Source organism: Mycena indigotica (assembly GCF_014461135.1).
Source record: "Mycena indigotica strain 171206Taipei chromosome Unknown Mind.scaff0012, whole genome shotgun sequence".
Lineage (NCBI taxonomy): Eukaryota > Fungi > Basidiomycota > Agaricomycetes > Agaricales > Mycenaceae > Mycena > Mycena indigotica.
Genome location: NW_023503011.1, coordinates 392,642 through 408,043, shown reverse-complemented (window position 1 = coordinate 408,043; position 15,402 = coordinate 392,642). Strand labels below are relative to the sequence as shown.

General features: G+C 51.9%; 2 protein-coding genes across 2 annotated transcripts; one reads left to right on the top strand and one right to left on the bottom strand.

The window, feature by feature from the left end:
- Positions 1-6,678: 6,678 nt before the first annotated feature.
- On the top strand, positions 6,679-8,854 carry MIND_01219800 (uncharacterized protein; the record flags this gene model as incomplete). Its single annotated transcript, XM_037368702.1, has 3 exons — positions 6,679-6,968; positions 7,016-7,199; positions 7,244-8,854. 3 exons carry the CDS (start codon positions 6,679-6,681, stop codon positions 8,852-8,854), a joined length of 2,085 nt encoding a protein of 694 aa, XP_037214670.1.
- A 3,754-nt stretch (positions 8,855-12,608) lies between these two features.
- Positions 12,609-15,336, bottom strand: MIND_01219700 (uncharacterized protein; the record flags this gene model as incomplete). The annotated part of the gene is made up of 7 exons (XM_037368701.1): positions 15,118-15,336; positions 14,725-15,068; positions 13,860-14,679; positions 13,083-13,667; positions 12,923-12,938; positions 12,783-12,867; positions 12,609-12,738 (listed from the first exon to the last, which is right to left on the bottom strand). The coding sequence occupies exons 1-7, from the start codon at positions 15,265-15,267 to the stop codon at positions 12,609-12,611; spliced, it is 2,130 nt and encodes a 709-aa protein (XP_037214669.1). The 5' UTR covers positions 15,268-15,336.
- Positions 15,337-15,402: the final 66 nt, after the last annotated feature.

The window sequence follows — 15,402 nt, the reverse complement described above, 5'->3', positions numbered from 1 at the left end:
TGTAACAAATTTCCCAAAAAGGAAATTTTCGCCATTGGACTGTACAATCATTAGAGAATGTCACACATCGTCACAAAATCAAAGTTGTGTGAATGTTATTAGTATAGCTATATCATCTTCTGATGGTTCATCACCTACATTGATGCTGTAATATCTCCACCAATCCTATCTTAAGTCAGATGATTTTTGTACTGGTAGGTAGGTAATAACCTAATGTTGATATGGTTTGTTGTGATCATAGTCTTATATCTTTAGATTATGATATTATACCACTCTTCTCTAGTTTCTATATTTCAAATTTGATCAGAGCTAATGATCACTTGATATCTCACTGGAAACTTTGTGGATAAGCATGATTCAAGTTGCAACCTGGTCTAATATATGTCGCCATTGACATGACTGCTCCCTATAGCTTTAAGTATCAGGTCTACCTTTATATATATAACATATATCCTATACCACAAATTTCCCAATAACTCAGTCAGAACTAAGGGGTCTCGAGTGGAATCAGGGTAGGAAGCATACAGAGGGGCCTTATAAAATTAGATTTCTCATACTACATATATGCATGGAAGATCCTGTTATTCTCTATTATAATGATAAATAGGACTGCACATCATATTGGCAATACAGCTATAATCTGGTGGTTGATTATGGATCAAATATGTCAAACTTGGCAAATGAGGTGTATACGCCTACCAGCATACTTGGATTGATTTCTGTATATTCTTGGAGGATGAATTGGGGTGAACATTCCAAGACATGTGCATGCAGTACTGGTTTACATGAATAGTGAGGTCTATAGACTGAGTGTGGGACCTTGAGGTGGGTGTATGAGGATATTTGGATGTCTACTACAACCCTGAACCATAATCAGTCATGGTTCTGCCATGTGTCACTAAAGGTAGCTGAAGAGAGGGTAGGTACCCATAGAGCAAAAGAGAGTGCCTTCGCTATTACAACTGGTCAGAAAATAATTTCATAATTTCAAGTATGATCCGAGACTTGAATGTAGGATGGTATAGACTTTCAAATAAGCCTGTCTAGCACTTGAATCAACCTCATAGCTATGCTGGATCTCTCACAGTACCATTATCAGTGTTATCTATCCCAATAATGATGAGCTCACCATAGCATGACCTGTGCAAGTCTGGGGAATCTAGGTATATACATTGGTAGGGGCATTGTTCACCTCCTAGAAACTGATGCCCTCACTCCTCTAGCATATCTCTATCCTGGGTTATATAGCACCTAAGGTCTTTAGGGATTGACTAGCTCTAACACTTGCTCTATAGTAGGAAATGAGTGGAGGTGTGCTAGACTATGCCATGATATCATCTCAACTTAGATCATGAGATTCCATGCATGTAGTCCCAGGATATCAGCAAAATACTGCTCAATTTAGTATTCAGGCATGCTTGACAGTGAATAGATGAAGGCAATGGTGACAAAAAATATCACTGATAGGTCTCAGGGATAGTAGGATGGTATACCTTTCAAATGAACTCCCTTCCAACTTTATCTACTAAGGATAGGTGGAGATCTGTGCTCATCTCTCAAAGGTGATGGAGATCAGAGGCCACTGATGAGTGAATGCATTGCATCCTGAGTGCCCTATTCACTAGGAGATAAGAGGATACATACCAGAGCCTCATGTTAGAGCAGCCGAAGTCACAACTTAGGCACTTTACATTTTTAAGTACTAGATATTCTCTTTTTTATGACTGAATGGTCAATATGATAATTATATTAGATGATAATAATCAAAATATGTTATCAATTAATAGGACCTTTGAGACCCTTCCTTCTAGTACATCATTCATGCTGGTAGCTCAAGCAGCTATGGAGATAGAGGCTCATAAGTTAGATATAAGCTAGTGATGGGTCAGTGCTAACACATTTATTGAGCTGTCACTGTAGGTCACTTAATGAAAGTTGTTTGTATATTCAAAATACACAACTTTGATTTTGTGACGATGTGTGACATTCTCTGATAATTGTACAGTCAAACAGGCGGAAATTTCCCTTTTGGGAGATATGTCACACCTGTGACCTTATATAATATTGTGTAACAGCATGTCTGGAGCTGGGACCAATGTTTGATCATCAATATGTATAGTATCACATCAATGAGTATAACAAACCCTTTGATGTCACATATCAGTGTCACATCTTGTTTTCCGAGTCTTACCACATCAAAATTGTTTAAAATTATTCATATCTGATCTTAGATATTGACTTGTATCCGTTGGGAAAAGTTACCATATATGGAAACAGCATCGATGACATCAGATTATGTTGATTCATCACCACACCTGTTGTATACATAAAAAAATATTCTAATTATAAGTCTCAGAATTATTGGGGAATTATCTGAGCAAATATCATAGCATAGGCCCAGACACTCTTCTCTTCATGTTAGAAGGCTCGACCAGATGGGTTGAGCCTTCTAATATGTGAGGATATCTGGGATTAACAGGTGTTTGTGGCATAGGTCATATCGAGTATTTATCGACCAAGCACAAAAGCCGGTGCTTGTGTTGAGCCTCGAACCAAGTCAGAGCGCTCAAGAACTTGAAAGGTGGAAAGATCGACCACCATAAACCCGCTCCGCAAATTAGTAGACACGTTCGGCGCTTGTTTCAGCGGCGGTTCATGGCAGTGGGAGACGGACTTGCGTCGCGAAGGAGTTGGATGAGCCACGCGGACGGTTGACCTGCGGAAAACAACACTCTCGTCTCAAGGGCAGACAACTCGTTGAATTTCTTGTAGAACTTGAAGGCGAAGAACGGATGATGACGTCAGCATTCAACGGGACTTCATCCTCAACATCGAAGTTAAGTACTCGTCTATAACTTTTTAATTCTCTCGAGGTCTCAGTAGGAGTTGAAAAACTGGTGATGAACTCAGCACCTTATTCTCAACAGCTCCCCACAGCTTGCAAGATGGCCATGCGGCTTCTGTTCACACACTACGACGCTTGCCTCTCCCATGCCCGCAGATAACATCCCTGAATACTCCAGCACCGAAGACCGCGCTGAAGAAGCAGGAGCAGCGAAACTCTGGTCTGTGTATGTCGATGAAGCAGAGCGCTACGACAAGTCGCTCGTTGCAAGCTGGAAGAGCGATATGGAGGGCATGTTGATATTTGTGCGTCCTTTTCCCATACATGCGCGCCGTGGGCTTAAACATCACCAGGCCGGGTTATTCTCCGCGAGTCTGACTGCGTTCCTCATAGAGAGCTACAAGACGCTGATGCAAGATCCTGGCGACGCGACAGTGCAGCTTCTACAGCAGATACTAGCGGTGTCCTCCGGCAATTCTACACTGACACCCCTCACTCCCGAGCGATTCAAACCGACGACGTCGTCCCTCGTGTGCAATGCGTTGTGGTTCATTAGTTTGGGATTGAGTCTTTCATGTGCTCTTGTTGCAACGTTGCTGGAACAATGGGCTCGCGATTTTTTGCATCGTGCAAACATGCGGTCGTCGCCTGTTATCCGGGCCAGAATTTATTCGTATCTGTACTATGGCTTGAGACGGTTCGTCTCAGGCCTCTTGTCGAACAAGGCTTACTCTTTTTTGCTAGGTTCAAAATGCACACGGTGGTGGAAGTTATACCATCCCTACTCCATGCTGCGCTACTCTTCTTCTTCTGCGGCTTGGCTGTCTTTCTTGTCCCCGTGAACAAAATCATCGCAGCCCTGGTCGCCGGCATCTTGTTCCTCGTTGTCTCCTTCTATGTGTTGCTTACGATTCTGCCTTTGATCCACTTCGATTCTCCATACCGGACGCCACTTTCAAACGCAATGTGGGGAACTCACCAGTTTTGTCTCCGGTTGTGGCACCGACTATCCAAGTCTGCATCAATCCACGGTGTCCCCACAACAATCATCGATAACATGATTGAACACGCTATCACGCCCTCAAATGATCGGCACAAACGTGATTCTTCCGCCCTTCTCTGGACTGTCGATGCTTTATCGGACAACGACGAGCTGCAGACATTTGTTGAGGCCATTCCAGAAGCAATATGGGGGCCATCCAAGCAGCACCGCCAGAACGTTTTGGCAATGACCGCCTTGCGTGACTCGACAGAGGTGAACTTGATCTTCAAGATTGTTCAGCTCCGGTGTAGCTGCAATGATGGCTTGTTGTCCAATGATGCAGCTAAACGACGCAAAAACTGTGTGTATAAAGGCCCTATGGGCACTGTATACTATACCCACTCTATCGCCTCAGTTCTTGACTGCACCAGATCTGCTTGCTCAAGTTCTAAACCCTGTTCCGCAGACTGTCAATATGTCTCACACTTCACATGGATCACTTGACATCTCCCTGCGGGCAGTGGCAACTTGGAGTGGCCTTGTGTGGCTGCGGAAGTACCTCTTGGATTTGAGCACAGGGCCTGCGGCCAGTCGAAATTTTAGGCCAGTCTACAACTATGTGGGACAACTCCATTTGTCTCCAGTACTTATGAACGAACTTTATCGGAGCCTTGATGATCCGACAAACACCCAACAGCAATTTGTTGCTGCTTCCCAGGAACTCTGTGATGTGGTTACCCGTCATATTCATCTTGACTATGTCAAGAGCACGGCAGTGACAAAGTTAGCCCCATATCAGTGGTCAATCACACAGCAGATTATTCGGCCTAAAGAGTGGTACTTACAATGGGCGCCCCCAAACCCAAATGATCCCCGATGTTGGCTTCGTATAAAGGATCCTAGTATATCTGATGATAAAATCCTCAGAGAAGTTGAGGCTGCTATTAATAATGTTGGTCTCTTGTCTGCTCCTGGTCATATGTTCCACCGAGCCATGGCTGAGCTCTGTTCCATTTGGCGACCACAACAAGCAAGATGCATCCCCACAGGCCTCATCAACTATATGAAGCACTATGGCACTACCCCAGATACACTGCTTCCACTCACCTCTAAGGCCTTAGTCTCTGCTTCCAAGGACAACAAAGAAGTCTGGTTCTTTCACAATGGCATGTCATTCATTAACCGCTATCTCTGGCGCTGTTTCCCAGCAACTATCACATCTGATGAATGGACCGGGTTCACCCTTGAAGACAAGCTTGTGGCATTCTGGGTGGCTGCTGAAGCAACATTTAATCCAAGCAGAATACTGTTAGCCAAGGAGTTTAACGCAGTTGTCCAGGCTCTGGAGGCATGTCCAGCACCAGGTGCTGCAGAGGTCCTGCTTGCAGTTAAATGCATTGGCTTGTGTGTCCAAGGAAGCAGGTGGTATGGTGGGGGGCTATGGAATAATTGAGCCTGCATTGATCCTAGCCAGCCAGCCTGGCCATTGGCTTGAGGCTGTTGTTATCCTGATTGCTGATTTCCTTGAAGAATGCAGCATACCAACTGTGATTAAAGCACAACGGTTTATTGTAGCACTGCACCATGTCCTCAACCTCAATGTTCAACATCATGGTCCAGATACGAAATTGGCTGTGGACGGGGCCCAGCAAGCTCGCTTTGTTCGTGGGTTGCTGCGAGTGGTGCAGAGCTTTGAGCCAGCGATAGGACACATGGTTGTGCGGAAGGTGCTTGAGGGTGCTGTGTTTAACCCACCGGATGGCATGGAGGCGGTACCACTGGATCACAGAAGCTGCCGCCCAGGCTGATATGCAGCATGTCCAGTTGTTATTGGCGGAGGCCAGCTCTGTTGACTCTTCTAAAGATAAGGCTACCAATGAAGCTGTCTAACAGATAGCCTTCCAACTTATCTCTTCCACACCAAGTAAATATCTACCAGTTGAAAATACCCCAAAAGATTGTCTGTATGTGTGAGGCTGAGGTGCCTTTGGAGTGTCAAGATTCCAGTGGTTGAGTCCTTCCATTAAATTTTCCTCAAAAGTGTATGTATAGTGCCGACAGCCAAAATCACAACCAATTTGTGACAGCTGACTAAGCTGCTCAAAGCAAAATCCTCCGCTTTTTTAGTAGAGCTTATGTCATTGGTTGCATAGTGATTATATAAGCATGCTGATTCCAAAAGTAACAACTTTTCATTCTTTGAGTATTTTTTTTATAAAGTGTCTAACAGGATTCTTCCTATAGCCCAACTGAATGTTTCTGTTAGAGGGTTTGACTCCCCACTCATTTCTTCCCACAGAGGGAGCCCATCAGATCTATGTCCCAAACTGATGGTGACTAGGCCAGCTGCACCATACATATACTAAGCCATTGACACAAAAGGTTCTATTCTGGCTCTCAGCCCCCCTATTATTACAAGCAGCAGGGGCTGACTAATCCATGACTAATACTGTCCTATTTAGGTCAACTGTCCGTGTTACATGTTACATTGACTAAAAAAGTCCTTGCCAAAAATCGCAATAAATCAAAAGAAAATTTTTTGATCCCAAACTTTGAAAAAAAATGCTGGACACTTGATCGAAATGGGACAGTATCTCCACGGGGCATTTCTGTGCACATTACAACACCTATAGGAAAAGGTGCCCTATATCAGAATTGGGGGGGCAAGCTCCCCTATGAGATAATGCAGAGGTCGCACAATGGATTGGATTGTGCCGGTACGTCTGACTCATCCAAACGGTCAAGACTTCAATCTGACGTCTGACGTGTGTCCGACAGACGTGGATCATCATCCCAGGCACCGCATCCAGATATCGTCGGTCCTCCGCCTTTTCCTTCGACGACGACGACGATGCAGATACGGCGAGCGACAGCTGGGGACCGCGCGCTGCACTACGGGGGCGTGACAGTCACGCTGCTGAAGGACCTGGGGAACGCGAGCAACCAGCCGTACGTGCAGGCGGTGGCGGCGGTGGCTGCGCTGGTGATCGAGACGGCGCAGCGGGTGCGGAGCAACAAGGACGCGTGCCGCCGGATGACGGAGCGCGCGCACGAGCTGGTGGGCGCGGTGATCAATATCGTCGCGGATGCGCAGGGGGCGCTGTCGGCGGAGATGGCGAGGAGCGTGGAGCAGTTTACGGAGTGCGTTGCCTGTTTTGCTTGTGGGCGGAAGACTGACGGGAGTAAAGCACGCTGTATAAGCTGCTCAAGTTTTTGAGGTCGCAGGTGCGCGGCTCGCTGGTGCGGCGGATGCTCAGGGCGACGGAGGACGCGGAGCTCATCGCAGAGTGCACCGCCGGGCTCAAACACGCCCTCGACGTCTTCAGCGTGCAGAGCGGCATCATCGCCGCAAAGACAATGGCCGCAATCCAGGTGTGTGTCCTTCTTCTACATAACATCTACTAACACCCGAGAAGAAAGAGGGCCGCACTAGACACGAGGAGATCGTGTCCATCCTCAAGGAAAAGAAAGCCTCCCGGAAGAGCAAGCGATCAGTGCCCGCTGACGCCCCCCTCCCGCCCGGCGCGCTCCTCCCCGCGTCCCCCAAGATATTCCACGGGCGCGCCGCCGAGCTCGCCCAGCTCGTCGACACCCTCGTCGACCCCAAGGCCCCGCCCCCCATCACCATCCCCGCCCCGGCGCCCCGCTCGCCGTGGGGCACGTGGAGCCCGTCCACGCCGGGGTCCCCGGGGTCCTACCGCGCGCTCACCGCCTCGACGCTCGCCCGCCCGTCCACCCCGCCTCCAACACCTGCAACTCCTGCGACACCCCCGGCGCCGCCCGGCCCGGCGCGCGTCGCGATCTGCGGGCCGCCGGGGATCGGGAAGACCGCGCTCGCGCTCGCGGCGGCGCACGACGCGCGCGTGGCGGCCATGTTCGGCGCGCGCCGCTTCTTCGTCGAGTGCGACGGCGCGGCGGACGCACAGGCGCTCGTGGCGTGTGTCGGGCAGGCGCTGGGGCTGGAGGAGGCGCGGCGGAGAAGGAAGTATATCCTAAAGTTTTTGGGCGGGGAGGGGGCTGGGAAGACTGGGATGGCGAGGAGCGGGACGACGGATTCGGGCGTGTCGGCCGACAGCGACGCGACGCTCGCGGACCCGGACCCGGACCCGGCGCCGGAGCCGGAGCGCGGGCCGGTGCTGCTGATCCTGGACGGCCTCGAGGGCGCGTGGAAGCCGCCCGCGGGGCGCGGCGCGGTGGAGGACCTGCTGGGGCTGCTCGTGGACGTGCCGCGGGTGACGCTGCTGGTCACGCTGCGCGGCCACGAGCGCCCGCGGCACCTCAAGTGGACGCGCCCCTTCCTGGCGCCGCTGAAGCCGCTCCCGCCCGCGGCCGCGCGCGCGGCGTTCCTCGACGTGTCGGACGTGCCCGAAGACGACGCGGACCTGCCGCGCGTGCTCGCGCAGGTCGCGCAGGGGAACGCGAGGCGGGTCGCGGTGCTGGCGGGGCTCGCGAGCTTCGAGGGGTGCGCGGCGCTGATGCGAAGGTGGGAGGCGGAGGGCGAGGGGATGCTGCTTGATAGAGTGCAGCCCACTGTGCTCGGCGGCGTGGTGTATGACGAGCCGGAGTCGTTTGGCGACGAGGAGGCGCTGTGGGCCGTGCTCGACCCGACGTCACGGGATGTGCCGTACGCCGTGCTCGGCCCGGATTCCGGGTCGGACGCGGACTCCGGCGCGTCGACGCCGGCGCTGTCCCGCTCGTCGTCATCGTCATCAACCTCGAACTCGTCGCTCGACTCGGCGTTCGCGTCCTCCGCGTCCACCGCCCCCGGGAGCATATTCTCCGCGATGTTCACCCCGTCGCGCTCGTCCTCGAAGGAGTCCGGGGGACGGTACCCGTCGATCGACTCGGTGCTCCGCCGGCTGCCGTCCCCGCCCTCCACCCCGCCGCGGCCGTGGCGGAAGGAGAGCGAGGCGACGCCCGCGGCGCTTGCCCGGCTCGGCGCGCCCGCGCTCGCCCCGCCGACGCCGGCCCCCGCGAGCATGATCAGGCTGGCGGGGCTCGTGCCGCCCACCCGGCCGGTGGTGTGAGCCGCGAATAACTTGAACTCCCAATACAAACAAAAAAATTGAAGTCCTTATGCATAAAATCGGGTCAGTCTATTTATTTTATTGTGCACTGTACGTTTTTACCATCATATGCCTATGCGACCACCTACCTACCTACCTACGTATCTCCAGCTATGTCGTCCGCGCGGCGCCGAAAAATCTATGCGACTTGATTTTTTTTATGAAGAAGCTAGGTATTTAAGTATTGGCAATTTTTGACTGGGATTCGGTAGTGCGTATGGCGCGCTTCATTTATCAAGTGTGTCGCTCGTGGCAGCTCTTACAGCTTTTTCCGAAAACCTTGAGACTAACAAGTTTTTTTCTTGTGAAATGTCTTGCTCGGAGATATTTTTGATGGCTGATAGCGCGCACCTTATTTGGGTTGTTGACTGCGGCTAATGGCCAAGGCAAGCCAATGACCGAGTGTTTCTATTCCCCTTCTGCCACAGGGAGCAGTGGTTTATACTGCACAAATGTTGTTTCATACACTGCTGCATGACGACGCAAACTGTGCTGACTGAAGCCAACGCATTGGCAGTAGGACTGCCAGTGGCCTGACGGCACCGTCCATAGCCGCGGTCGAAAGGCCAAAAAAGGTGTGTCTTATCATTTCATCAAAGGTAAATCCGAATAAAACCGGCGCGAAAGAAAAACAACAAGTCTCAAGGTTTTCGGAAACAGCTCTTAATTGCCTTCGATGGTATCGGAGTTGGCGCCGGCGAGTGAGGATGAGGTGGCGCAGAGCGATTCGGACTCGGTAGGGGAAGATGACTAGTGTCGTGCTGGTGGCTAGGTCTTGGTTTCCGACTCTGTACTTACTTCATCTTTAATGAGCGGTCTATTTCTCTCCGTGTTTTACTAGGTTTCTTGGGCTTGGGTTCTGATGATACTCTCAGACTGTTGACTTACCGTGACTTGATGGGCCGACGCACTCGTAGGAGGGAGGGTGCAGTTCCCCCCCCCACTCAGTGGATGAGCTGCCCGGCACTCAGTTTTGAGGCCGTATGGGCTTTATTATTATTATTATTATTATTACACAGCTTGGCAAAGGACCAAAGTGCTGGACAGGTGAGCCAGTTGAGGTTACAGCAGTCATTGGCTCTGGTGTATATGCTGCCAGTGGACGCCTTTTTGATAACCTAATTGTGAGGGCCGGCCGCCACTAATAACGACTGCACATGCTGCATATCGGCCTGGGCGATAGCTTCGGTGATCCAGTGGAACCGCTCCATGCCCTTCGGCGGGTCAAACACAGCGCCCTCGAGCACCTTCCGCACGACCATGTGTCCCGCTGCCGGCTCAAAGCTCTGTGCGACCCGCAGCAACCCGCGAGCGAACCGAGCCTGTTGGACCTCATCCACGGCTTGAGGAAACTCCCAATCATGATATCCGAGTTGAGAATTGATGTTGAGGACACTGCGTAGCGCCACAACCAAACGCTCCGCCTCGACGGTGTCCGCTATACTGCATCCCTCGAGGAAATCGGCGATCATGGAGACGACAGCTCCGAGCTTCTGGCGACGATTGGACCAGAACATTGCGTAATCATTTATTTGGATCGACAAGCGGACGCTTTTGACGACGAGTAAGACCACCAGGCGTACCTGGGGATATGATGAATCAGTAGACACTTGCCAGTGAAATGCCACTATGCATCAAGAACACTCACCTTAGAGTGGGCTTGATGCATCAACCAGTTCTCTAGCGACTGCCCATCAATAATGATTGAAGAGTTGCTTACTCCGCAGCCCCCGCTGTCATTTACATCAGCAGGCTGACCTGACTCGGCGATCAAATGATCAGCGGAGTGATCCTTTGCTTGCAGGCCGCCCCCGGGCCCGGGGGCCCTGTTGCTGGCCCACTGCTCTCTTGCACTGCTTTCACTTGGGCTAGAGGTATGTGTCAATTGACATTGCTATCTGGCTGTGCTGTTCCCTCCAGCCTCTTGCCTTGTATGTCACATCAGCCAGGCCTGCTAGGGCTGCAGGCCTTTGTGCATGCTGCCATTGCCCTACTCTTTGCCTCTGCTCTTTCCAAGCAGCCACACAGACTATAGATATGCACCTGCTGCATGTGGATTTGTCTCCCAGTCACCATAATCAGCATTAATGAAGCATTTGATCTAGGCCATCAAATGGGAAATTTATCCACTGGCTGGCCTACAGAATGAAATGGGACAAAATGAAAACATAGAGAGTCTTGTATTTTGATTACAAACTGTCCAATGTCCTTATATTGATTGTTGGTTCAGTTTGACTGATCAGACCACCATTAGATTTGGATATTTTGGCTGTTATTCTCCTCTCCAGGTGCAGATCAGGCTGGGAATAGACAGAGTAGCTTCAGGCAAGTGTGAAACTTATATTAAAGTTGCAAAATACTGGAGAATTCATTGAGATACACATTTTGTGAATGACAAAACATGACAATGCCAGTGTGTACTATGGACAGTATATACTCATTGACACCAACCCATATTTATCATATTGTGTAGAACATAAATGGCTTGTTGGTGAAGAATAAAGTGTTTATTAACCCACTATAGACCCTGTGTACAAAACAAGAGCTCACAAAGCCTAGGTATGGGCAGGACACACATTCTGATCGGGGCTTGATAGGCGGCACAGAGATTGTGCATAGGTCGCCCGCCTCTGCTCAGCTCCGCGCGAGATTTGGTGGGTCCGAGGATGAGCATCCTCCCCCCACCCAGACCAATTTCCAAGCCGAGAGCTCGAGGAATGCGCACGCCGGCGGCGCGCCGGTCAGGGCAATCGCAGTGGTCAAATCCGAGCCTATAGTGCTGCATGGCATCCAATAATTGGTTATCGGACACCATGCAGCACTGGATGGTGCCCTAGGATGGCAGATCCACCGTTCTAGGCCCGGGAGCGACGCAGCAGGCTGCCAGCAGCGCCGCAGCTGGCCGCTGATCCCAAACGGTCTGCCCCCAAATAGGCGCGCCGCGCGCAAGCACGCAGATGCTGGCGCTCGGCAACACGTCGCGGAAGTCGTCGAAAGTCACGAGTGCGAGCGGCCGCGCGTCGCAGGCCCCACTGCGACCGCCCCGCCCCGCCCCGCCCATGAGTTGTCTGCCGCCGCCAATAGGGTGCTGTGAGTAACTGTGGTTTCGAAACGGTTTTGAAACCGGTTTCGAAACACGTGTTAGTTTTGAATGCCGTGGCCGGCCGACCCGGTTTCGAAACCGACACGTGATTCTCCGGCAAGCCCGGGCCCGGCTGTCAGGGCTTGATGCCTCCCAATATCACCTGCACTTACTGGCGGAAGGCCGGGCAGATGGGTGTTCACGGCAGTGGGGCTCCACTGCTGCTCCAGTTGGGCTTGGCGCATAGTGTGCCTCGGGATTGTGATACCCGGCGCTGTCCCGAGCCGCCGACTGTCAGCGGACCCCCCCGGCCGGCCGGTTTCGAAACTGTTTCGAAACGGGGGGTGTTTCGAAACCGGTTTCGAAACCGGTGTGAGTAATGTTTTTTGCATTACTCACAGCACCCTAGCCGCCAAGGAGCCTCCCGGCCCCACCAGTCCACCCAAGGATGCCGTAGGATGCGTAGAGCATGACCGCATGCATGGAAGCTGCCGAGCATGTTGATATCGGGCACAGCCTGAGGCATGCATGCCTGATTTCGGGGGCGGAATGGGAGCCCGGCGGCCCCGGCCCTGGAGCCGGAGCCGCCGTGCACGCGGCCCCTGCCCGAGCTTCGTCGCGCACAACGTGCAGTCACTCGTGTTTGCACTCCAGAGAAGGCGCTGGCGCGGTGGTGCAGCGCTTTATGCGGCCGTGCGGCGACGCCGCGAAGGCGTACCCCGCCAAGATCGCGGTCGAGCCAAAAGCAGCAGAAGGGCGGCAACTAGGCTGAGACGTTAGCAAAGGAAAGGGAGTGGGAGCACTTACACAACGGAGGAGTGTGGGGCCGCGAGGGCGTGCACGTGTGGCGTAGCTGCTCGAGCGGAGGTGTGGTCGGGGACCGGCTCCGGAGCTTCTCGGGGTGTGTCTGACATGGTGAGAAGGCCGATGATGATATGATCACATACCTCGGCTGGGCGCAAGCTAAGCGAGAGAGCAAGTTGATGAATAAATGGCTTCTCTAACCAGTGCTCTTGATGCATAGTGGTATGTCAGTCCCAAGTGATGATGATGCATCGTAACCCCAGGTTGGGTACAGACCACCGCGGCGCTCGGTGCCGGGCACACCGTCAGAGCCTGGACAACCGCATCGAACTCGTTGGTTGATGGTGTCGTGATGGGTTCTCCAAATGGAGTGGTTGTTGTTGTTGCCTCGGCGACCACCCAGAACGCCGCAAGCGTGTCCTCGAGGGCGGCGGATTCATCAAACGTAACATTAATGGTCGCTGGGAAACAGCGCCAGAAATACTGGGAGACCGCAGTGCGGCGAAGAAGCAAGTATACTGGGCCGTACCCCAATGCAGAGCCATTGTGCGGAAGCAGTGTGTCTGGCTCAATGCCATGGTGCTTGATATAGCTGATGAGGCCAGCGGGGATGCGTCTCGCTTGTTGTGGTCGCCAAAGATAACAGAGCTCAATTATCGCGTCGTGAGACAGAGGACCAGGAGAAGACTGGAGACAAACAAAATCCATCGCAGCCTCGACTTCCTCGAGGAGCTTGTCGTCGGTTACGTCAGGAATCGCTGCCAGTGTTTGTGCAGTAGGCTGCAATATAATATTATTCAAGTTCCGTGTCGACTGCAGCTCTGCAGGCCGGATAATCCTTAGCGTGTCTACCCAGCGATATGAGGGCGACTCCGCCACCGCGATGGTCTGGATGTAGTTGAGTAGAATATGATAAGAAATTGAATTGTAAAGTTCTTGAGAAGCGGCAACAAGTTGTTGGGTATTCGTCAAAACTTGGAGGTTTTCGGCATGTCAGGTTATCTCTGCCTTCGAAGACAGATGGAATCGGCTCAAATAGTGTAAAACCGGCGTAAAGTCACGACTAGAGCCAGCCCATACACTGGGATCCAAGTACTGGTCAAGGTACTGTCGCAACCACGCGAGGCCGCTCCAACCTGCCACTGCCCACATGGAGACGTAAATCGACGAATCCGAACTTGAAGTGGTAAACCGACCAGTGCGCCATGGAAAGTGCAGCAAGATGGGAGGAAGTGTATATGGATTCGAGAACTTGAACTGAGTGGGAATGGTATACAGAGCCCAGAATGCCCTCAGGCACACGGCTCCGCGTCGCTCAGCCGCTTCATTGGACAGCAAGCCATCATCACAGCTACGCCAGAGCTCACCAATCCTGAATACTAAGTTGACCTCTACCGAGTCACGTAAGGCAGTCATTGCCGCGACATTTCGATGGTGTTGCTTATATGGCCCCCACATAGCATCCGGAATGGCCTCGACAAATTTCTGCAGTTCATTGTGGTCTGATAAAGAGTCAACAGTCCAGAAAAGGGCAGAAACATCGCGTTTGTGCCGATCGTCTGATGGAGTAATAGCTTCTTCAATCATGTTGTCGACAAGTGTTGTTTGAGCAATGTGGATTGACACCGGGTTGGATGCCCGGTGCAACAACTGGGAACAAAACTGGTACATTCTCCAGACTGCATTTGAAAGTGGTGTCCGATATGGAGAATCGGAGCAGATCAACGGCATAATGGTGAGCAACACATAGAAGGAGACAACGAGGAGTAGAATGCCAGCAACAAGGGCTGCAATGATTTTGTTCACAGGGACAAGAAAGACAACCAAGCCACAAAAGAAGAATAGCAGCGCAGCATGGAGTAGCGACGGTATAATTTCCACCACCGCGTGCATTTTGAACCTGGAAAAAGAGTGAGAATTGGTAGATGACAGTGCCTAGACGAACCGTCTCAAGCCATAGTACAGATACGAGTAAATTCTCGCCCGCTGTCCAGGTGATGATCGCATGTTGGCACGATGCAGAAAATCGCGAGCCCACTGCTCCAGCAACGTGGCAATGAGCGCACAAGAAAGACTCAATCCCAGACTGATGAACCACAACGCGTTGCAGACAAGAGACGAGGTGGTCGGTTTGAATGGCTCGGAAGTGTGGGGTGCAAGCGTAGAATTGCTGGAGGACACTGCTAGTATCTGCTGTAAAAGTTGAACAGTCGCATCCCCGGGATCTTGGACTAGCGTCTTGTAACTCTCTATGAGGAACGCGGTTAGACTCGCAGAGAATAGCCCGGCCTGGTAATGTTCTAACCCACGGCGCGCATCTCATAGAAAAAGGACGCACGAATATTAACATGCCGTCCATATCACTCTTCCAACTCGCGACAAGCGATTTGTCGTAGCGCTCTGCTTCATCGACATACACAGACCAGAGCTTCGCTGCTCCTGCCTCTTCGGCGCGGTCTTCGGCGCTGTCGTCTGGATCTCCTGGCATAACAGAGGCAAGAGTCGTCTTGTGTGACCAGAAGCCGCATTGCCACGTTCCAGGCGATGAAGAGCTGTTGAAGATGCAGTCCCATTACATAACTGCTGATGTCATCCGAGTCATTGACATCCGTTCTTCATCGAG